The sequence below is a fragment of the Brienomyrus brachyistius genome, chromosome 11, assembly GCF_023856365.1.
Source record: "Brienomyrus brachyistius isolate T26 chromosome 11, BBRACH_0.4, whole genome shotgun sequence".
Classification (NCBI taxonomy): domain Eukaryota; kingdom Metazoa; phylum Chordata; class Actinopteri; order Osteoglossiformes; family Mormyridae; genus Brienomyrus; species Brienomyrus brachyistius.
The window spans coordinates 7588701-7612368 of NC_064543.1; the positions used below are offsets into that span (position 1 = coordinate 7588701).

At 46.9% G+C, this 23668-nt stretch overlaps 1 protein-coding gene across 4 annotated transcripts in view; it reads left to right on the plus strand.

Annotated features, from left to right (window-relative positions):
- LOC125704013 (fibrillin-1-like) overlaps nt 1-23668 on the plus strand; it is a 61764-nt gene that overhangs the window by 21124 nt on the left and 16972 nt on the right. For 2 of the 4 annotated variants that reach the window (XM_048969280.1, XM_048969281.1), the window contains exons 16-38: nt 799-921; nt 1558-1710; nt 3531-3584; nt 3950-4075; nt 4176-4301; nt 4376-4495; nt 5234-5371; nt 5493-5543; nt 5872-5997; nt 6446-6673; nt 8143-8268; nt 8394-8522; nt 9080-9205; nt 10664-10789; nt 10876-10998; nt 12516-12641; nt 14674-14799; nt 19780-19902; nt 20266-20388; nt 21156-21281; nt 21454-21576; nt 21704-21826; nt 22126-22293. In XM_048969280.1, the coding sequence (XP_048825237.1) occupies nt 799-921; nt 1558-1710; nt 3531-3584; nt 3950-4075; nt 4176-4301; nt 4376-4495; nt 5234-5371; nt 5493-5543; nt 5872-5997; nt 6446-6673; nt 8143-8268; nt 8394-8522; nt 9080-9205; nt 10664-10789; nt 10876-10998; nt 12516-12641; nt 14674-14799; nt 19780-19902; nt 20266-20388; nt 21156-21281; nt 21454-21576; nt 21704-21826; nt 22126-22293 (2913 nt within the window). Of the gene's footprint in view, nt 1-798; nt 922-1557; nt 1711-3530; nt 3585-3949; nt 4076-4175; nt 4302-4375; nt 4496-5233; nt 5372-5492; nt 5544-5871; nt 5998-6445; nt 6674-8142; nt 8269-8393; nt 8523-9079; nt 9206-10663; nt 10790-10875; nt 10999-12515; nt 12642-14673; nt 14800-19779; nt 19903-20265; nt 20389-21155; nt 21282-21453; nt 21577-21703; nt 21827-22125; nt 22294-23668 lie in introns of those variants that run through there. The other 2 variants (XM_048969283.1, XM_048969284.1) reach the window with 2 other exon arrangements.

A 23668-nucleotide genomic window follows, 5' to 3' on the forward strand; every position in this document is an offset into this window, starting at 1 on the left:
CCCAAATGCCTGATTCCTCTTCCAGTGAAACGGCGAAATGTTCCTTTCTTTCTAGAAGTACACCTTTGCCAAAATCCCCTGGAAGTCGTTAGCGGGGGAGAGAGCACAAGTCTCTGCCCATGGTTTGGAAATTACCACCTGTAAACTCATTAACATTTTAGTTTCACCAAAAAATGAACCTTAACATTGACGCAATTGTGTGTTGAATAACTGAAGGATTGTAATTTTTGTATCATTTTAATTCATTCATGTGAACAGATTCCTGCTTTGTGTGACATAAATGACATAATTACAGTTCAGGTCTCAAAGTATTTTCTCAGGTACTTTATGTGGGAGGCGGAGCAGCCAAATCCATTCTGCGGTAGTTAGTTCATTCTTAGCGAGTGATGGGGGATCTTTCACCTCTGCTGCCTTTAAATGGTTTGTAGCAGTGCTTTCACGGTTTGGGAAAAACTAAAGCAGTCGTATTGCTTTGGGACCTAGGCTTCCCGTTTCGGAAGGCCAGATACATGGAAAAATACAGATGGATGAAAGACTAATGAATTACAAATGCTCGATGGTATGCTAAAAAGAATTACATTAAACCTCACAAAGATGACATGGAGATCATTAGTATGTTCTTAAAGCAGTCAGGAGGCTGCAGGTTATAAAATCTCAATAATTGCCGTGTGGAATTATAGTAATTTCCTTCAAGTTTGGGTATCCTCACTAGTTTTTGAACATGTTTTTTTTGTGTTTTTTCAATGGCCTGGAGGTTTAACGTAGTTCTGCTTTGCTGAGAAACTGTCCTCCCCCTAGACATCGACGAGTGTGAAACTCAGGGCATATGCATGAACGGCCAGTGCGTCAACACAGCGGGCTCCTTCCGGTGTGACTGCATGCCAGGCCTGGCTGTTGGCCTGGGTGGCCGAGTCTGTGTGGGTGAGTCTCTCTACATCCAGCACGCCCAAGACCAGTTATTCATCCCATGAAAAAACTCCTACCCTGGGTGTTGGGTGAAAAAAAACAGCTTATGCTGGTAACTGGTTTTAGCTAGTCTAATATGGTCTTAGATGGTCCTACATGGTCTTAGATGGTCTTAGATGGTCTAAGATGGTCTTAGATGGTCATTTCCCAGCTTTTTCTCCTCTTTGTTGGTTCAGCTGGGTGAGAAACCAGTTGGTCATGCTGGTATAGCCAGCTTATCAATCTAACCCAACTAGAATGACCATCAGAAGTGGCTATGTCCAGCTAAACCATCAAACCTCCATGAGAAAACACCTTAAGCTGGTCAATTATCATAAATTGGCCAACCAGCTTAAGCTGTGTTTCAGCAGGAAACTCTTCGAAATTCAGGTATAATGGTAATTATCTCACACTTCAGTTGGTATAATTTCCTTGAATTCTGCTATTGGATTGTTTTGTAATATCTCCTTTTCACTGGTGATTCTAACTAGCATGCAATCAATGCAAGTATGTTATTCAGGCAGTGCTTGGATACTTCCTGCCTGCCTGTTGTTCTTCCTGAATGGGAAGACGCGACTGTCCCTTTTCCCTTTATCTCCTGCTCTGACTTAGACACACACATGCGCAGCACGTGTTACGGAGGTTACAAGAGGGGACAGTGCGTGAAGCCGTTTATTGGCGCCGTGACCAAGTCCGAGTGTTGCTGCGCCAACCCTGAGTACGGTTTTGGCGAGCCGTGCCAGCCGTGCCCATCGCAGAGCTCAGGTGAGGTCAATCTCTGTCTTTTTTTTTATCATGAAAGGTGTGGCTTCAAAACTGGTGACGTTAATGGCTCCCTACTGCATCGGGATGGCGAGTGTTAGTTAGGAAAGCCAGCTGAGTGCCATTTACGCGCTGACATTCGCATGGTGTGGTGAGCGTGCTTGGGGTGAGCGTGGACCCCGAAAGGTTTTTTTTATTTTTTTTATCTCTATTGGTATTTGTCTTTTGGTTTTTTATGTTTGCATAGTTTACCTTGTGTGTTTATATATATGAATTTGAAGTGTTTTGGGTGGGGGGGCAGATTAATGGTGGCGCAGGAGGTAGTGCAACCGGAGGGTTGCAGGTTTGAGCCCTGGTTCCTCCTGACCCCATCAAAGTGTCCGTGAGCAAAATTGCCCCCGGTGAGCAGGTTGGTGCCTTGCATGGCAGCCTCCGCCACCGGTGTGTTGATGGGTGAATGTGAGGCATAAAATGTAAAGCGCTTTGAGTACTCGTAGGAGTAGAAAAGCGCTATATAAATGCAGTCCATTTACCATTTAATGCATAGGCTGTCCTGTCATACCCAATCAATCTTTACCTCCAGCACTCCGCTTGCTGATTGGCCGAAAACTGATTACACATTGTTTTTTGTTCTCTTTCAGCTGATAAATTAGCTTCAGTTTCCCACTTGGAAGTAGATCTCTTAGCAGTTTTCAGGTCATTTAAGTTTGAGACCCCTGGGCCAGACTGCCAATACTTGACTGTCCATGCTATTGTCAGCTTATTAAGTTAACCCCTGATAAGTTAATCTAAAGTTAAGTTAATCCCCTGGTTTTGGGGGGAAAAATATATATAATTGAATCGAATTGAATCAAATTGAATCGGTCTGCAGTTTGTAAACAGCTTCTAAAGTCTATAAAAAAATGTGTTGCATTCTGACAAATTCTTAACTCTTAACTGGAAACTGGCCTAAACGTGACCTACTTTCCATGTGAAAGACCTTTTTCTTCTATTTACTGTAGAGGAGTTAAAGAACCAGCTTTCCTCAATAGTCAGAGCAGAGTGAGGCAGATTTAGCCTGCCCTGCAATTACATGCACATACCGCAGCAAAATAGCTGTCTAGTGCCAAACCCCAGTCGGATGTAATAATTAAGACACCCCAGGCCTTCTGCAGGTCAGGTTCTAACACCCGGCTTCGCAGGGTGCAGTGTGTCACTGCCCTGATATGTCTTGTTGACTCTGTGTTGGGCGTCATTCCGCCAAAGTCATTAAAACACCGAACTTGAAAACTCCTAATAAAGGCTTAATTTACCCTATTTACACAAGTTGTAATTTGGCTTAATTGGTTGCAGAAGACTGTCCTATTGATCTGAAAATGCGGGCAGTATCTACAGTTGTCTGTTCTTTGCTGGACTGGAGTGTTAGACCAATTACAAAAAAAAAATAACATGAATTTATCAACTGCTCAAAACAAACAGCTTTAAAAAGTGAAAAATTTAATTGAGATTCTTTGTATTCAACTTTGTAATTTGCCTGTTGGAGAAATAATTCCCGGCTGTCTGACACTGAGCCGAATTGAAGTGTTAGAATATGAAATCTGCAATTCTTGTTTATGTTTCAATCTACAAATGTCTTTTAAATACCACTTTTCAGCTTTTCTTCTGGCACATTAAGAAACCAGTTTTATGTGTCATATAAGCGTAATGAGAAAGAACAGAAATAGGTAATAACATAGTATTTAGTCTGCTGGCGTAAGGTTTTCAAACACCTGACGTTTTAGGACAAACTGTTTGTGTATGTTTCAGGCTCTTGAAAGCAAATATGTTGTTTGTGTGTTTTCCAGCTGAATTTTTGGCACTGTGCAACCACGGAATAGGAAGCAGTACTGATGGCAGGGGTATGTACCTAAGAAATACAACATTCACTGCATAAAATTCACTGTGTGAAATGCGACATGTAAAATGCACTGTGCGAAATGCGACATGTAAAATGCACTGTGTGAAATGCGACATGTAAAATGCACTGTGCGAAATGTGACGTAAAATTCACTGTGTGAAATGCGACATGTAAAATTCACTGTGTGAAATGCGACATGTAAAATGCACTGTGTGAAATGCGACATGTAAAATTCACTGTGTGAAATGCGACATGTAAAATTCACTGTGTGAAATGCGTTCCATGACCTGTAAGGGGGGTATGTCTCTTTTCCTCTTTGTGATGTCTCACAGAAGCACACACAAGTTCTATAATCTTTCCTTTCAGATATAAACGAGTGCGCTTTGGACCCTGACATATGCCAAAATGGCGTCTGTGAGAACATGCTACGCACTTATAAATGTAACTGCAACACTGGATTTGAAGTCGACACAACCGGCAAAAATTGTTTTGGTGGGTTCTTTGTTTTTTTGAACCACTTTCCTGGCTCCTGTCTCTCGCCCGCCGTTAGCCATGACGGGTGATTAATGGACCCTTGTGCGTCATTTCGCAGATATCGACGAGTGTGCTATCAACCGGTTGCTGTGCGATAACGGCCTGTGCCGAAATACCCCAGGCAGCTTCACCTGTCATTGCCAGAAAGGCTTCGCCTTCAACGCGGAGACCGACGTGTGTGAGGGTGAGTGCTGTCGCCATGGCGTTTCCCGGGGAAACCAGCTCCTTCTTCTCCTGACGTTGAGGCTCTCCCCACAGACATCGATGAATGCGCGTCCAAGCCTTGCGTGAACGCTGAGTGCAGGAACACGGCGGGGTCCTTCTTTTGCCAGTGCTCGACAGGCAGTGTTCTAGACGACTCTGGCCTTCTGTGTGTCGGTAAGTGGGACCTGGCACTAGCGAGGCAGAATCTGTGAGGAAGCTGTGCATGGAACAGCAGTACCGGAAAAAGCTATGCGTGGGGTAATAGCTAAAGTCTCCGTGTGTGGTAACAGCAAGGACAAACCCGACAAGGCTGCGTGTGAGGTTACGTCGAGTGGGAAGGGATGTGGTGATTATTTTCTCGCAAGGCCGGGCTTGTGTTGTAAATGATTAAGGAACGGCAGCTTTGTGTGCAGTGGCAAAAATACATTTAATTTGCATAATTACCTCCAGAGCACATGGTTACGTCGACCACAACAACACAGGCGGCAGACAGCAGACCATCTGAGAGGGTCATTAAAACAAACGATGTAATTCGACAGCTCAGAAGTGTCATGCAAATTTGTTGATTTTGGGGTTGGGCATGTGTTTGATATAGCTGGTAAACTGCAATCACTGAAATTATTTCATTTACTTAAATGCTGGCATTTAGGTTTATATGGAAACTGCACGGGGCCAGAAAGTCTCAGTTTCTAATTCCTGGTGAGACAGTTACTGTTAATTGATTCAGTAAAAACAAGCAACTGTACTGTAAATAGGTATTCCTGTCTGCTTAGCATCAGTAGCTCCTGACAGTAATGATTTTTTTTCGTAAAATATGATGGCCTGTTTGTTAACTCGCTCAAAACTTTGGAGCGCAGGCAAAACACGTGTGTGTTTCCTTTCTGAATGGGCAGAACTGTCTTCCCTTGGCAGAAAAAAGCAAAGGCACGTGCTGGCTGAAAGCTATCAACGGCCGGTGCGAGGTCAACATCAATGGGGCCACGCTGAAGTCTCACTGTTGCGCCACGCTGGGGGAGGCCTGGGGCAGCCCGTGTAGCCGGTGTGAGGCAGGTGAGGGCAGAGGCCGAGCGCCGATGCACTGGGGCACCGAGGTCACCGCGCACCGTAAGGCCGTCCCACTCAGGCTGGCATTGTGACACTGTGGAAAAAAATGGCTCTCCTCTGTTTTCAGATCCCTTTTGTCCTAAGGGACATGCCCGCATTAGAGGGACAGTGTGTGAAGGTAAGTCTGCGTCTGAGCCGGGAGAGAAAATCCCCCCAGGGGTTAATGATGCGCTGTTAAACTGATCAATATGCACTGATCACAGTATAATTATATGATGTGCTTGAAGGTTTTGATGTGTTATTATTTAATCATGTGTTTAGCCAGGGACTCTTCTGTATTTTTAGATGCTGAACATGTTGCTTCATATTAAACCCATTGATGTAGGAGTTTACATGTTGAATTTAGAGTAACCCGGCATGTAAATGTGCATATTCAGCGATTGGCCATGTTGGTGCTGTGGATAGTGCTGTTAGGGTGTGTTGTTAACTTTTTTTTCCGGTGATAGATGTGAATGAGTGTGAAGTGTTTCCTGGAGTTTGCATCAACGGAAAGTGTGTAAATACCGTGGGATCTTTTGTTTGCCAGTGTCCCAGTGGGATGACAGTGGATGCCACTGGTAGAACGTGTATTGGTACGTAGCCCCCCCCAGTCTCGCCAGTCTTCTCCCTCGTTGGGGGCGATGGACCAGGATGCTTAGCGTGTGCATCATACTGTTTGTCCCTGAGAATGTCATTCGTAAGACGCTTTACTTGGGCTCCAAGATGTAATTCTGACCTTGTGCTGTCTGACCTTGGGCCTGCTGTCAGTGATTTGAGAGTCTCGCTTGTGTGTGTCTGTCTGGGTGGCCATGTATACCTTGCAAATGTCCCCACAATGTCATAAAGATGTCATATAAAAATCTGTAACTGCAGTCAAAAACTAAAAAGTCTTGTCTTTTCTTTTGGTTACTTATGGTTGAGGTTAGGGTTGGGTGGGGTTAAGGTCGTCATTGCTGGGATTAGGGTTTTTCCCATAGAAGTGAATGGACAGTCCCCACAAAGATATGAATATAAACATGTGTGTGTGTGCGTGCCCCGCAGACTTACGCACTGAGCTGTGCTACCTGAGCCACGAGGACGAGCGCTGCGGTGCCTCCATCCCAGGCCGGCACCGCGTGGACGCCTGCTGCTGCTCGGTGGGCGTAGCCTGGGGTCCCGAATGCGACGAGTGCCCTGAGAAGGGCAGCCCCGAGTTCAGCCAGCTCTGCCCCCGTGGCCCTGGCTTCTCCAACAGGGGCGACTTCATCAACGGGAAGCCCTTCCTGAAAGGTGCCATTCCACTGCCTACGCACCTAACAGGCGCCACTCCGCCTCCTTATGCACCTAGTGGGTGCTGCTCCGCCCCCTTACACACCTGGCGGGCGCCCCTCCGCCTCCTTACGCACCTAGCAGGCCCTGCTGTGCTGCCTTACACACCTAGCGGGCGCCACTCCGCCTCTTTACGCACCTAGCAGGCGCAGCTCCGCCTCCTCATACACCTAGCAGGCCCTGCAGTGCCACCTTACGCACCTAGAGGGCGCCTTGCCACCTTACGCGCCTAGCGGGTGCCGCTCCGCCTCCTTACACACCTAGCGGGCGCCGCTCCGCCTCCTTACGCACCTAGCGGGCGCCGCTCCGCCTCCTTACGCACCTAGCGGGCGCCGCTCCGCCTCCTTACGCACCTAGCGGGCACTGCTTTGCCGCCTTTCACACCCAATGGCCGCCGCTCCGCCTCCCTACACACCTAGTGGCCCCTGCTGTGCCGCCTTATGCACCTAGCGGGCGCCGCTCCATCTCCTTACACACCTAGCGGGTGCCGCTCCGCCTGTTTACGCACCTAGTGGTCCCTGCTATGCCGACTTACACACCCAGTGGCCGCCGCTCCGCCTCCCTACGCACCTAGTGGCCCCTGCTGTGCCGCCTTATGCACCTAGCGGGCGCCGCTCCATCTCCTTACACACCTAGCGGGCGCCGCTCCATCTCCTTACACACCTAGCGGACGCCGCTCCGCCGCCTTACGCGCCTAGCGGGTGCCGCTCCGCCTGTTTACGCACCTAGTGGTCCCTGCTATGCCGCCTTACACACCCAGTGGCCGCCGCTCCGCCTCCCTACGCACCTAGTGGCCCCTGCTGTGCCGCCTTATGCACCTAGCGGGCGCCGCTCCATCTCCTTACACACCTAGCGGACGCCGCTCTGCCGCCTTACGCACCTAACGGGTGCCGCTCCGCCTGTTTACGCACCTAGTGGTCCCTGCTGTGCCGCCTTATGCACCTAGCGGGCGCCACTCCGCCTGTTTACGCACCTAGCGGGTACTGCTGTGCCGCCTTACACACCCAATGGCCGCCGCTCCGCCTCCCTACGCACCTAGTGGCCCCTGCTGTGCCGCCTTATGCACCTAGCGGGCGCCGCTCCATCTCCTTACACACCTAGCGGACGCCGCTCCGCCGCCTTACGCACCTAACGGGTGCCGCTCCGCCTGTTTACACACCTAGTGGTCCCTGCTATGCCGCCTTACACACCCAGTGGCCGCCGCTCCGCCTCCCTACGCACCTAGTGGCCCCTGCTGTGCCGCCTTACACACCCAATGGCCGCCGCTCCGCCACCTTACGCACCTAGCAGGCACCGCTCCGCCACCTTACGCGCCTAGCGGGTGCCGCTCCGCCTGTTTACGCACCTAGTGGCCCCTGCTGTGCCACCTTACGCACCTAGAAGGCGCAGTTCCAGTCGGGGTTCGCTCACGTTCCTGTTGTCACCCCCAGATATCAATGAGTGCAAGATGATCCATAGCCTGTGCACCAACGGAAAATGCCGGAACACCATCGGCAGCTTCAGATGCAGGTGCAATAGCGGATTTGCCCTGGATTCAGATGAAAGGAACTGCACTGGTAAATATCCAACCCCCCAGCAGTCTCTGGATGGCCTTTGAGTCTGAAGTTCACATTTTGTAGTTGCTGTCCCATATCCCACACAATGCTCTATTTTTTTGTGACAATGTCCCATGTCCATGCAGACATTGACGAGTGTCGGATCTCGCCCGACCTCTGTGGCCAGGGCACCTGTGTCAACACAGCGGGGGACTTTGAGTGCGAGTGTTTCTCCGGCTACGAGAGCGGCTTCATGATGATGAAGAACTGCATGGGTGGGTGTCGGCGATGGGAAACCTAGGATCCGTTCCTGGGCCAGCTTCTGCGGAGGGAAGCTCATTTCCTACAGGAATGAGAAGCCCCACCCCACTCGCTCCTGGAGGTTCAGGCACAGCTATGTCATAACCGCAGATATTTTAAGGGTTACAAATGAACTGCGGGAGGAGAAGCTGGCTACACTCGTAACTGAACTCCGCTTGGAAGGCTGTTGGGCCAATTTCCTTTAAAGGCTGTGCACCATGTAGAATCCGCTTTATGGGAATCGGGGCGATGTGATTTACATGCTCACTGTATTTCCAGCTGTAGGAGCGACTTGGGTGCTGGCTGCTCCCAGAAGCCATCATTTACTGGGCCTCCTGAAGTATTTTAACGTGCAATTATTTCTTTTTATGTCTCCCCATCTGCAAAAATGGGAGTTTATTTATTTATAGATCCGCATGGTTACTTTTCCTTCTTGAGTGCTGCTGTTCGAGATTTCATCTTTTTTAAATCCGTCCACATGCCTTCGACCTCTCACCTGTGCACCTGGGCGGACGCGTGTGTCTCCCTGCAGACATCGATGAGTGTGAGAGGAACCCGTTGCTGTGCCGAGGTGGGGAGTGCGTCAACACCGAGGGCAGCTTCACCTGTATCTGCCCCGAGGGCCATGAGATCGCCCTGGATGGGTCTGCCTGTCTGGGTGAGAATGGGGGGATGTCTGGGATTGGGAATGGGGGGGACCGACTGAGCATACATAGGGATAGTAATGCTAGAAAAAGCAATACCATTGGCTGGTGTGGAGTGATGGTACAGCACAACGAGTAACAACGTTCTAACGTCTCCAGTTAGAGTCAAAGACCATCATGCCCTCTCAGTTCCTGACTTTCTGCAGGAAAAACATCCAGCTGTATAAATAAAAAAAGCTGATTTGGATAAAGGTGTTGGCTAAGCAATGAAATAACAGTACTGGTCCAGAATGCAGAAACCAGGTTGGGAACAGAACTGCCCCGAGTGCGGATTCCTGCCTGGTGCCAAACCACGCCATGTCCCTGTGGACGTCCTGAGCTCAGAGGCATGTGTCTGTACTGCTAAAGACAGGATGTCAGTTCACATTAATAGATTTGGGATCCCATCAGCTTGGCCACCTTACGTCATAATACTAAACACACCTGGTCACATGACACTTTTATGTATTGTGCCGCCCCCCCCCCCCCCCCCAATATAAAATTTTATTCTGATTTTATATTGGCAAATAAAACATTTTCAAAAAGGAATGACTCTCTAATGAATATATGCCATAATTATTCATCTCTCAATTTCTAATATTTGCTGTTTTTTACAGGATAAGTTGTGCATTGTTGATAAACCTTTTTACACTATATATCAGTGGTAATATTCCGAATGTGGTTAACAGTAACACAGGGCCCTTGTAAACAGTCTGTGATTAATGTGCAGACAGATAAATAGCGATATCTTTGGTCAGTGGCTTTGTGTGCAAGTTGTACTGCGGTCAAATTCTGCCAGACCGCAGCTCAGTATACACTCCAGTTTGCTACAATTCATAGTGAAAGCTTAACAACTGTATTAGACGGGATTATCCTCACATTTGAAATGGGAAGGGGGGCTTGACCTACGGTCCCCATATGTTCAGGCAGACAGACCCCTGGGTAGCGAAGAACCGTCAGTGCTCCCCTTCTGCTGGCCGCCTGTTGTAAATCGGCCATGGAGACCAGCTTTCTTCTCTCAGGGTTCCAATCTTCAGGGCAGACCAGAGATGCATATTATGGGATTAAATGTAGCATTAAAGAAGAATCTTTCTTGGTGAATCCTGAGCATCCATGTAAGCTATGATGTCCCAGTCCTGTACTGTTCAGGGTTTATTATGGTAATCGTTGGTCAGGACTCACCCAGCCTCTGGGGTCTCCCCTGTGAATGTAACACCCACGCAACACCAATATATCAGTGGGTCATTTCTGAAAAATGCTCATTTTCACTAGGCAACATGCATCTGAATGAAATTACGGCACTGGATGCTTTTATGCAGCTCATGCAAATTTATTGCCAAATCAGAGTGAGTAAATGCAAAAAAAAAAAAAAAAAGATTTACAGCTGCTGAAAGTTAAAGTGATTTATTTTATTTTTTTTTTGTCCCGTCCAGATATCAATGAGTGTGAACTAAGCGACAAGCTGTGCAGGAACGGCCAGTGTGTGAACGTGATTGGTGGTTACCAGTGCTCATGCAACATGGGCTACAAATCTACAGAGGACAGGCTGTCCTGCGTCGGTAAGCGCGTCACTGGGCCCAGGGATGACTGCTGCATGCGTTTATGTGCGCTGGGCCGGCTGGGTGACGTTCGGCTGCATTTGCAGACATCGACGAGTGCACCATCCAAAATGGCGGCTGCGATAACTTCTGCACCAACTCAGAGGGCAGCTACGAGTGCAGCTGCCACAGCGGCTACGCCCTAATGCCGGATCACAGGAGCTGCACAGGTGAGGCATCAGAATCTCAGAAACAGACGGAACCTCCTTGCCAGACAGCTGGGCTTAGTCACCTGCAAGATGTGCTGCAGTGCATGCTGTAGGGAACCCTATTAAATCACCTGACAAGACCCGATTGCGACCGTTACCTGGAAGTCGAACTCCATCTTAATTTATACTTTTCAGGAGATAACTGCTGGATGATTTATAAAGATCCGTTTACATTTCAGCCTTTTCCCAAGAAAGTCATGAGCTTCTAACAGATGGTCTTGACAGATGGATTGTTACGAGCAATACCGAACATGAAAGGGGCAAGAATTAAAGCACACTATTAGTTACCTGCCAGAATTAAAACACGCTATTGGGTACCCTTCAGTATTAAAGCGTGTCATTGGCTACCAGCCAGTATGAAAACACATGAGCATGATTATATCGTTTCATGGTTTATTAGTTAGTATCACAGTGGGCTAAATGTTCCACCCATCCAGGAATGTCAGTATTTCATGCCCAATAAAACCAAATCTAAAACATTTCTATCTCTGGGCAGTCAAACATACATTAGAATCTTTCAGTAGATGAAGTATAGTATATGATATCATTAAATGTCAGTTTGGCTTTGTTAATCATTTCAGTCTAAGTGTTTGACTCATTTTAGGTTAACCACATGAATTGATATAATATCGTACAGCAGGCTTAGTTACAGCAGTTTTAGGCTTACATCTATAATAGGCTAACATCTGTAAAGGAAACCACATCAGACCTTGATGACAGTTAGCAAGTCCAACTGACAGACCCATTCTGACAGGAGAGAAGATGCTGGAGCTGGTGACCAGCACCGACGATGAATCGTTACATCCGTTAGCTTCATGGCTGGCATGATTACTCCCTGACAATCATTTAAGATTTCCCGGTATGCATAAAAGATTAGTAATTGTTTTAAAAAGAAGACTGAGCACTATTTTGCATCCAGCATAAATCGTCGTTAGGTGTGAGGCGAATGTTTTTCCTGGCATGAACATTTTTTCGGTCCAACGCCCACGTCATTTAAGTAGCCAATCTGAGCACCAGTGGGTGTGTCCGTCTTAATATGAGGCGGAGTCAGGGGCATTGTTGGTGAATCGCTATCTTGCGATTGTGCTATTGACCAATTAAAAACTGGTGTAAAGTAGATGGCTCAGTATTTTACTGTTATCAAAATACTACCACGGGCCTACTCATGCACACAGGCATGCAAAAGATTTTAAGAAAGATTACAATGTGCAATGATTAATCTGTACATCAAAATATGGTAAGAATTATATGTCATAATATTCATAGTTAGCTAATCAGAATTAAATTACTACAGTGGGACCCCTGTATCCGAGGTTTACCATGGTCCAAAAAACAGTTTCCGAATTCCAGAAAGGGTTCGTAAGTTTCAAACCGGTTTCAAAGTTTCAAACGGTCACAGTGGCAACACTGAAGTGGCGCTTGCTCTCCTGATGCTGAGTTAAAAACCACAGAGCCTTTATAGCCTGTTTTCTCTCCAGATATCGATGAGTGTGAAGACAGTCCAGACATCTGTGAAGGAGGCCAGTGCACAAACATCCCTGGCGAATACCAGTGCCTGTGCTTCGATGGGTTCATGTCCTCGGATGACATGAAGACCTGTCTGGGTAATTTATTTCGTAATTATTTCTGTGAAATGCTTTTTATTTATTGTGTTATTATTTTATTATTATTGTGTTCAATTATGTTATTATTATTATTATTGTTGTTGTTGTTGCTGTTATTACCTCAAGATTGTCGATTCAAATCTCATATATCTCAAAAACATATATCTGTGTGTGTAAAGTCAGCTCTTTTGAATCATCTGTATTTCCGCCTGCATGATTCCTGAAACATGGCATGATCTTCATCCGAGTCATGATTAGCAATGACCAAGCTTGCTGAGCAGAACTTAATCAGCCTAAGTCATCGATGGAAAAAAATGTGAAACTCAAGGATAATGACCTCTTGAAAGTCAGGTGTTCCAATTAATCCAGACGTGGGTTTGAACTGCCGTCTCACATGGAAACACTGCACAGTGCCAGTTATCTGCTCCGCAGAACACAGTTCTGCTCAAGGGCAATATGGCATGATTACAAATGTGCCCTTGAGAGGTAAAGTGGGCTATCCCACAAAACCAAAGTTTTGAGAAAATGAGCCCCAAAGTTGAATTTTTTTCAAAAGAATCAGTGTGCCTATACCCTACAATTGATATATACTGTATATCATAGGTAGCACAGAGGTATGACTTAGATAATAACAACTTATCCAATTGAAAATATTCAATAAAAAGGGAGTAGGGGTCAAAAATGTGGGATAGCCCACTTTACCTCTCAAGGGCACAAATGATTTCAGAGGACCTCAGGAGAAGAGTTATTGAAGCCTGTCAAGTAATTGGACCTCCACTAACTCTGGCAAATAGCACTGATGGCCAAATGAAGCTTCTTGAACCATTTGCTGTATTTTTTGAGCCCACTAGATGGCGCTCTTGGTTTGTTTTTGGGCATGCTTTAAGTCCTTTATTGGAACAGAGAGCACCATCTCGTGGGGTCAGAAGATACAGCAAATGGTTCATGATGCTTCATTTGGCCAACCGTATACTTTACATGAAGAGAATGAAGTGGGACCCGTTGCTACTGTCTGTGGGAACAGGCATGCAAGGATGCACGGTAAGGGTACACTGTGGCCTCCCACAAGCGACAACGAAGCCTCGGGTGACGGCCAGGGATCTGTAGGTATCTCTTTCGCTAGATAACGTCATCGTCTATGAGTTTAGCATAAGAAAAACGGTGAACAAGAGTGGTGTTCAAGTGAGGTTACCAAGGTAACAGGCACTGTGTGCCAAAAAAAGCATTCAGGGCGCCTGAAGTGTGTTCCAGACCGCCTGGACACTCCGCCACACTCCAGAAACTAAGACTGGTGGAGAGGTAAAGCAAAAGCTGAAACTTTTAGTAAAACTAAAAACTAAAACTACATACATGGACTTAAACCGCATCCCATCTGTGATGCATGGTAGGAGAGGGTATATGGTGTGGGGCTGTTTTACTGCCTTAGGAGTTGAACAGCTTGCAAGCATCGAGGGACCGAAAAATTCCAAGTCGCAGCAAGAAATTCTACAGCAGGGTGCTTGCCTGTGACATACATCTCAAATGAAACTGGGTCATGCGAGACGACAATGATCCAAAACACAATCAGCACCGGAGTGGATCAAACGGAAGAAATTACGTATTTTAGAAAGTCCTGACTTCATTCCGATTTAAATGTTGTGGCGTGATCAGAAGCAAGCTGTTCGAGACATCCCAAAACTACACAGGGACAGAGACCAAAACGCGTCCGAAACCTTCCACAGGTCCAGTCAGCAGCTACAGAAAGAGACTGAGACTATTGCCAACAAAGGAGTTTTCTCTAGTTAATGTAAGAATGTAAGAATTCACATAGTTTTTCCATCAAAGAGCCTACTTGTTTAAACTGTTTGTTCAATTAAGATATGGCAATGTAAGTGGTGTGTGTTGTTTGATAAATAAGACAGGGTTGTTTGATAAGTAAATGACAGTCCTTTCAGGTATATAGCAGACTGAGACATTTATTTGCTCTTTATTTTTAGGTGAAAATGGATGAAAGCCAGGTGAAAACCTGTCACTCCTCTCTTTGTTTTTTAAGATGTCGACGAGTGCCATCTCAATCCCAACATCTGCTTGAATGGGAACTGCGAAAACACGAAGGGCTCGTTCATATGTCACTGCGACCTGGGCTACTCAGTGAGGAAAGGCTCGACGGGCTGCACAGGTAGGCCTGTCCCCATACGGCAAATATCTATGCCCATCCTGTCCCCAATGGTCAAACTGCCCACACAAAATAAGTAGCCAATCAAACAATGTGAGTTAAAATAGTGACCAATCAAACTGTGTCCTGTAAAGCTAACTAACAATTGAACTGCTACTATTTTGACAGTGTCTGCTCATGCTGTGTCCAGCGACCTGGCATTCAGCCAAAACATGTCCAGTTAAATTGGTGCCCCGATTTCAGGGAGCCGTTTGATGTGAGACGTGGAATAAAAAGCAGCCAGGGAACTCCGTAAAAATGTGAATAGTGCAAATTCAGGTTGTTACGGGATGTTTTTAAAGAACTTATGGTGAGTCAGTGAAACCAAACAGGTTGGCCTGAGCTGCCCGTCCACCGCAGACTATTCCTAGGTCACATCGTTCTTCCTTTGATGTTTTCAAACTCCTTTTCAAATGATTCATCGAGCAAAGTGAGCAACAATTTACAAAGGGAATTAAAATACACTTATCATTGGCCTCTGTGCTGTGATACATCGTTCCTTTAATAAAGTAATTATTGTGCCATGCGCTCAGCATCAGACAGGCTTCTGAATTACCCCAGTGAATCATAAATCTGACCTGTGTGATTCAGCTACACAAAAACAGACAAACCGCCTAGTACTACGATGTGGTCAGAGTCTTACCGCTGGTGTCAGGAGCTGAAATTGGCAGATTCTGGTGGCTTGTGTGGTGTGTGGATTCTGCTGATGTTTCGCAGAAACAGACGTCTTCGTTTTCAAACATTTCAAATTAAACGTCAGGGAGAATTTTACTCAAAATAGGTGAAACGTCAGGGCCGTTTTCGGTTAATATGAGTGGAACAGCGGAAAATCAAACGTGTTGGACTAAAGGCAGGATACTGGATCCAGGAAAGGGGGTTTCCATGGGTAGTTTCAGGCTCTTTGGAGTTTTGCCATCCTAACTGGGCAGAACATGGCAGCGATTAAGGGCAAGCATGGGCTTGGATCTAAATGCCTACTGGTTTAGGGTTTTGAGGAGCCCAACTGTTCTGTACTTGAATCCGAGATCCATCTCCGTCTCCCTCTACCACCAGACCCAATCGCCAGAACAACAAGGCTAACGTTTCTGGGAATATGTGAAGATCACAGACTGTAATGGTGGTACAATAGTCATGAATGGGAGTGAACAGTCAGCTGTTTTTAGTTAGGGCCCTTTGATTGTTACTTGGTGTAACCAGTATGGTGTAACAGTTCACTACATTACCAGCATGACTGGGGAGGGAACATGATTAAGAATTCCTCTTTTTAGAGTGTGTGTCCACTGTAGTTACAGTATATGATGATATTTGTTTTAGTAATTAGGTTACGCCATGCCAGTAAATCAAACGAAATCGTCCAAAACAAATAAATATGGGGGTTAAGCAGACTTAAGTTCTCATCACTCGTCCGTATGAGTCGCTAAATTATTTAGCGTGGGAAAGCTGGTGCATCTGGATGGCAGAACGAAAGATGAAACGGACTGGGGCTTTATTCGGGGGAATCCCCTATTCTGAACAAAAAGTCGAGGGGATGGCGGAACTGTACAACAAAGAAAATACTTTGGAATAAACACACTCGCCGTCTTGGCAGGGAAGAACTGAGTAGAAAAAAATAAAAAGCAAAACAGGACACAGAACGCTTTCCTGGGAAAATTCGGGAATGAAAATCAGGTGCAAGGCCGGTCACATGACTTCTCCGCCAAGGTGGATGCTGGCCCCTGTCTGACACATTTAGTGAAAATCTCCCTTGTGGCTCGATGTTGATGAGGGCTTCCTCGGTGCCAGTGATGTCACAGGCCCAGCCGTACGAAGGGGCTGCTTTGGGAGGTGTGAGAGGTACACAGAGATCTGTGAAGCCTGCTGGAGGACAGCTCCCCACATGCCAAGATGTTCAGTACACGTCGCCAGTAAGCTGCTAGTTTCAGAACACTTCTGCTTTTGATGTTATCCATACCCCTGGAACCAGTTAGCTAGTTATACTTGATTAATCAGTGGAATGACACGCTTTACTGCTCGCAGAGTCTGAGAAAAGCTGTCCAGCTGGAGGTAATTCCAGGACAAGTCGTGCATGCTACTTTCTGTCGCTTGTTGGAGGTGTCATCGCTGAGGGCATTGTCGTTGTGACGTCGCCACGCAGCGGCTCAGCTTCTGTCCAGAGTAGGGAGCCGAGTGCCACATTCGGAATGCAGCAATTTGTCTTTGTCGTCAGACGGGCCATAGGGCAGCTATCGTAAATGTGCGCAGCCCAGTTTTCAGCAGACCCGCTAAGGTGGCTGCCCGCTGCTTTTAATTAACTTCCAGACCACGTGACTTGTCATCTGTGATTTATTTCCCCGTTGATAAACGGACAGATCTTCCCTAATTGGGAAGGCTTCGGAGAATCCTGCTTCCCACGCAGATGTCTATATTGTGCCTGTTTGAAGAAGTGATATTGCAATGGGGATCGTGTGGAAATACACAGAGATATGAGTCTTCACATCTTGGCACATTTTGACACATGGATTTATCTGGCAGCTCGGTGTCTCAGTGGTATTGCTGCTTCATACGTCCAGCGGGAGTTTGGATACCCTCCCTTGGTCTTTCTGTGGAGTATGCCCATAGGGGGGGCTGTAGGATCTCCATGACTCAGTAGTGCATTTATGGTATGGACAGTGAATTTAAAACATTAATGTCAAATTTAATGATTTACTGTACCATTTGTCATGGAATTATACTGCCATACCTATCCATTGTTCAGCTGGTCAGGGTCCCTCGTGCCACAAAGCCTGTCCCAGGCAGCAGAGCCCCCCCCCCCACTGAGCCACCCCAATACTGCAGTGCCTCACATGCTACAAAACTCACATCACCTGAAATAACTTCTCAGTGGCTGAAGTATGCTTACATATAAATGACTGGTAACAATATCATTTCCGTTTTTGCCTTTAAACGTATATTAACTGTGGACACTGATGGCGACAAAACAGTTTGTGACATTATTTTAGGATTTTTGTACTTTTACAGGTTTTACTTGAAGCATTTGTAAACCTGCAGAACAGTGACGTAGCAAAGTGGTGCTGGGTTCAGGGTCATTTTCAGCATTAGCTAAAGCCTTTGCTCAGTCACAGGCCTGATCCGGCCAGATCGTTTGCCTATGGGGAATAATTACCCTTTTATGTAGCATTACTTGAGTGCATAAAGATAGGGTGGGAATATATTTGTGCAGCAGAAAGTTTTAGGAGAGGCTCTGTGAGGGTCACACTAAATCACTTCTTTGTAACAGGGATGGAAAGTCCACAGCAAGCAGTGAAAATGCTTTAAATCACATTCGGTGATGCCTGAAGTCATTCTCTTCTTTTCTGCCTTGACAGATAGAATCATCCCCCATCATATGAGAAGCATTAGCCTCTAAAACAGTCCAAACCCGTCTTTATCGTTACCATGGCCCGGCTGCACGGGTCCGCGACAGCCCCTCGCATGCGATGGGGACCTCGCTTTTCCAAGCGGAGTTCCTGCATTCTTTGCAAGATGTACATATTTTTCCTCATGAGGCTTCCAGGCACCATGTGCGATATCTTTAAATCGCAGGCATCCTGTACTCAGACAGAGTATAATGTGTTCTGTAAACCCCATATTAAGAATCATTTTATGGGCTGGGAATTTAAAACAGTCGGTGTGAAAATGAAGAGAGGAGCTGTGCGAGATTCTGGGGCAGCCTGTAATTTTGGGGTTACTAAGTAGATGCACTGAGAAATAAGTACATACCGCATTCTGTGAAGCTTGGTATGGCTGCTTTTACGGTCGCCACCTATTCTGTTCAGCATAACCGGTTTCATTCCGCTAGGGAGGATCCTTTCCAGATACTGTTTTTGTCATGTGGCTGGGCACAGAATTTTTTTTCAATACCACATCATTATAACATTTGGTTAAAAACAGATGGGCTTCAAATTATGGCGTATTATTAGGACTTCATGACAAAACAAGGCTTTGACCTCTCTGGAGGTTGGGATAGGACTTCTGAGCTGGATGTAGATGGTTCTCCAACACCTTTGGAGCTTCAGGAATCCTGGGTCCCTCTCTGCTCAGTAGGACCCTGCACTGGTTCTTTTGGACCCTCCAGGGGAACCATCGAGAAAAAAGGGCCCCGATACATCCGCTGAAGCGTGATCTGGACTCATAAGCAGGAGCTTAATTCTAGTGGTTAATAGCAAAGCCTGTAATCCTCATTTTCTTGAGAGACTGTGATTTAATTATAATTGGAAAGGCCTTTAAAAGCATATTAAGTTTCGTTTTAGGTTAGGCATGATTTGACTCATCTGGTTTATTTTTCGATATTTTCGATATCTGGAGTTTCCAATTAAACATCTGGACATGTACATTTGCCAAGTGGGAACATATAAAAGAATTCAGCTAAGAAGCACTAAGAGCCCATAATACTCTCTCTGTTTATTTGTCCATCTGCCTGTCTCGCAGAGTGTCGTGAAGCGTGCCAGCGTGCGCAGATCTAACACCCCTGCAGGGAGCTTTTGCCCCACTGCCACTGCACACCATGTTCAGCTTTTTCGCCTTTTCTCCTCGACGTTATTTTCCCCCTGCTCTCCGCATCCGTAGCATCCTAGTCACCGGAAAACAGGAAACTGTGGCTACAGGGCCTGTTAATTTGGGGCTTAATTTTTGGTCGGGCCTAGAATGCCCCGGAGCCGACTGCATGCACAGTGTGTCGGCACGCAGCAAGTCCGGCGCACTGAAAATTGGGGGAAAAGTATGATTTTGTAATGTTTGTAATCTTTGTGATCTTTATGCAGCTGTGGTGGGCAGTGCCTCATTCCTCAGGATAGGTAGCCAGTTATGTGTAGCAGTCAGATCGTTCTGGTAGCTTCTATTTTACTTTGACTTTGTGACTTTACTGGGTCGCCCTGCTTGTGACGGACAGCGTATTTATTCCCGCCTGTGTGGATGGTTTCTCCACAGATATTAACGAGTGTGAGATCGGCGCTCACAACTGTGACCGGCATGCCTCGTGCACCAACACGGCAGGGAGCTTCAAGTGCAGCTGTGGGCCCGGCTGGTTCGGCGATGGCATAACCTGCACCGGTAGGAGCGGCGTGCCGGCCCCCCACCAGGGGGCATTTCTGGTTTGCCTCAGTCAACGACTCTGGCTGGAAGTGAGGATGCCTGAGCTCTGCTGTGTAGCTCACGCATTCTGACCCTCCATACACTTCTTACCGGGTATTTATCTGTCACAAGCCAGGCTGCACTTATACCTAGTCGACTTGACAGCTGTCATGTACCATCTACCTTGCTTGTACATGGGATTTGGAGAACAGTATATGCTAAATGAAAAAAATAAATAAACAGATGTGAATGTTAGCTGAACTGTTGTATGTCTGAGACCCCCCCTCCACGTTGTTGTACATCTGGAACCCCTTGTGAACCCCACCTACCTATACGTTGCAGACCTGGACGAGTGCTCCACCGACACCAACCAATGCAACCACAACGCAGAGTGCAGGAACACCCTGGGCTCCTACCGCTGTGTCTGCAAGGAGGGCTTCACCGGGAACGGCTTCTTCTGCACAGGTCTCTGCGGCCCCCACGCTGTCCACCCACCCCCCAACACACGCTAACACAGCTCTGGCCCTGTGCTTTCATGCTCGCAGGTTAATTCAGGGCGTCTGAGTGGAGAAGTCATTTCATGTCCCTGATGAAAACGTATCTCTTACAGTCCAAACTCTGGTGGTATTTCTTGTTATGTCTAGGAAAGTTCTGGTGGATGATGTCGCTGTTTTATACGTATTTTTGTTACTGGCTTGACCCATTACAGTGAACCCAGAACCCGAATGCTTTGCTAATTTCTCACATGAACACGAATTACAATTAAAATGCAAAGCTCGTTGCATTTGAAAACCACTTCCCAATTCTCCAAATATAGTCACTGCAGATTACAGTAAAGTTCGAATGGTTATTACTGGAAATATATGGACGTGACTAAATGGATCCAGCATGTGTTAGTGCTGACGTTCCGTGTGCACTGACCGCCATCCGCTTGGGAGATTTCATCACAGCACTACTGCTAATCTTACCGGCGTTGCCGCATTAGGGCTGCAGGGTAAAACTCGGCAGCCAGTGAAAATGCGGCCCGCAATTTGTTACCAAGCACGAGTGGGATCTCGGTCAAGGTCGCTGAAGCGTGGATTTACAAAAGAGGCAGTAATTGTGCTCCTGTGATATATGTGACGCCTGGTTCTGTTTCAGTAGCTCGGCACTGGCAGCTTTCAGCTGGATCAGTTCTGAAACTGCGAACGTCTGTTTCTTTTTGTGTTCCGCCTCGCCGGGTTCGGAGACAGACGTCGACGAGTGTGCAGAGAATGTCAACCTGTGCGAGAACGGCCACTGCCTGAATGTGCCGGGCGGCTACCGTTGCGAGTGCGACATGGCCTTCATCCCAACTCCAGATGGGAAGGCGTGTGAGGGTAAGCTTGCACCTCCGTGCCGAGAACCAGCTCCATCCAGCTGTACACCATCCACTTATTGTCTCCCAAGTCTGCTATTGGCCATGAGAAGACAAGTCAACTGGATCGTTGTGAGCTCGATTTCTGCATCACCATGGCTGGTTAAGTGTCTGCCCCATCTTCCTGTCCACAGACATAGACGAGTGCACCTTTGAAGATATCTGCCTCAACGGGAGGTGTAGGAATACACCAGGCTTTTTCCATTGTGAATGCGACACAGGGTACGAGCTGGACAAGAGCAGGGTTAACTGCACAGGTAGGGGCTGCTCCCACGGCCACCCGGTGCCATTTTTGGACCCAGAATCTCTGCCTGTCAAACTGAGAGTCTGTCAAACTGAGAGTCTCTCACAAAGGCACTCATTAATTCCGGGTATATTTTCCAGATATAAACGAATGCTCCATTCCAACCATGTGCATCAGCGGCATCTGCACCAACACTCACGGCAGCTACATGTGCACCTGTCCACCGGGCTTCACACCGAACCCGACGAGGGTCGGCTGCGTAGGTGAGACGCTTAGCTGGGGCCTCACGGCACAGGAACCCTCTTGGGTTCCTGCGCCCACTGTAAACTCCAAATTTCAGCTTGTGTGCAATTTAACACAGTTATTTCTTAAGGCTAACAGGTGTGTCTGGGCAGAGAAACGTCCAGAATGGCCTTATGGAAATTTATGAATGATGCAGGAAAGCACTTCAACGAGAGTCCAGTCAGAAGGACCATATTGAATTGCTTTTTTTGTTCAGTTAAGGAAGAGATTACCATATACTGAAGACTCATCTTCCATTAATATGTGCATTGTTTCCTAGACAAGCGATCTGGCAACTGCTACCTGGATGTGATTCTGAGAGGCGACGCCTCTGAGAATCTGGACTGTTCCAACGAGATCGGTGTGGGGGTGTCCAAGGCCTCATGCTGCTGCTCGCAGGGCCGCGCTTGGGGAAGCCCGTGTGAGGTCTGCCCCCCTGTCAACTCTAGTGAGTCTTGCTGTTGTTGGATAATTCTCTAATCAGTTACCAAAATTCCGGTTTAGTAGGGATCTGCAGAACACATATAACAAATACAGAATGTTCCAGAAAGCACATCTCATTCAGGCAATTACTGTAAGTACTTATCAAGGCCTTTATTATTTGAAACACAGGCTTCAGTAATGTAGACTTATTGAGACAATGTAGAATTAGATGTGTGTGTTTATTATGGGTGTAACGGTAAAGAAAGGTCACCGTTCAAAGGTCACACCTGTGGTCCTTTGCAGAGCATCTTCGCTCAGCCTTAGAGGTAGGGTGTGGAGATTGGACGTTCAGGAGGCCTCAAAGTAGAGCTGCTCTTCCTCCACATAGAAAGGAGTCAGTTAAAGTGGCAGAACCAGAACACGCTGGAGAGATTATATCTCTCAGCTGGCCTCAGAGCACCTTGGTATTCCCCTGGGGGGGCTGGAGGAGGTGGCTGGACGAAGAGGTATGGGCATCCCTGCTTAGATTGCTGCCCCTGTGACCCAACCCCAGATGAGCAACACAAACTGAATGGGCAGATGGATAGATGGATGGATGTATTATTATTAAAACTGCAAGCACAATTAGGAACACTTGTACACCAAAGACAATGAGTTTGCTGACGTGTCTGAATAACAAAGCCTAACAGTAGCTTATTTACGCATTGTAAAAATAAATATGTAAAATAAATAGCAAAAACAAAATGCAGCATCCCAACAGTCAAAATGAATCAAATCCCATATTCTGTACTACCTGTCATGTTGCAAGGGATGAAGGTTTTGAGGGCAGGCATTCAGGAAAACAAAAGGGGCTTTATTATCAAAACCGGAGCAGGAAAGAAGCAGGACTGCGAGGGGTCAAAATGGGAAGGCTGGGACTGGGAAGGGCACAAACAACAGGACTGACATTAATAACTGGACTGGGGAACACCGGACTGGGAAGCACGTATATACGGGACTAATGAGGGACTGAACAGAACGGGATGCAGCTGGGACAAAACAGGAGGGTTCTGGAGGACCAGCAGTGACCCCTGCTGGTCATACCGGGTGATGGACAGGGCGGGTCATGACACTACCGTGAAGGACAGCCACCTGTAGCAGCACTGGGGGTTAAGGGCCTTGCTCAAGGACATGTGGACGTGCTGAGGCTGGGTTTGAACCAGCGACGTTGTGATTACAGGCACGCAGGCTTAGCCCACCAAACCGCACACTGCCCCTTCTGGGTCCACCTGTCTCAATAAATATTTTCATTTATTTCATTGCGTACCGAACTGAAAATGGTGTACTAAACAGTAGACGACAGATATGTGTACCATGTAGCATTAGTACCATGCTGTTTTTCTCTTGTATTTGACATATTT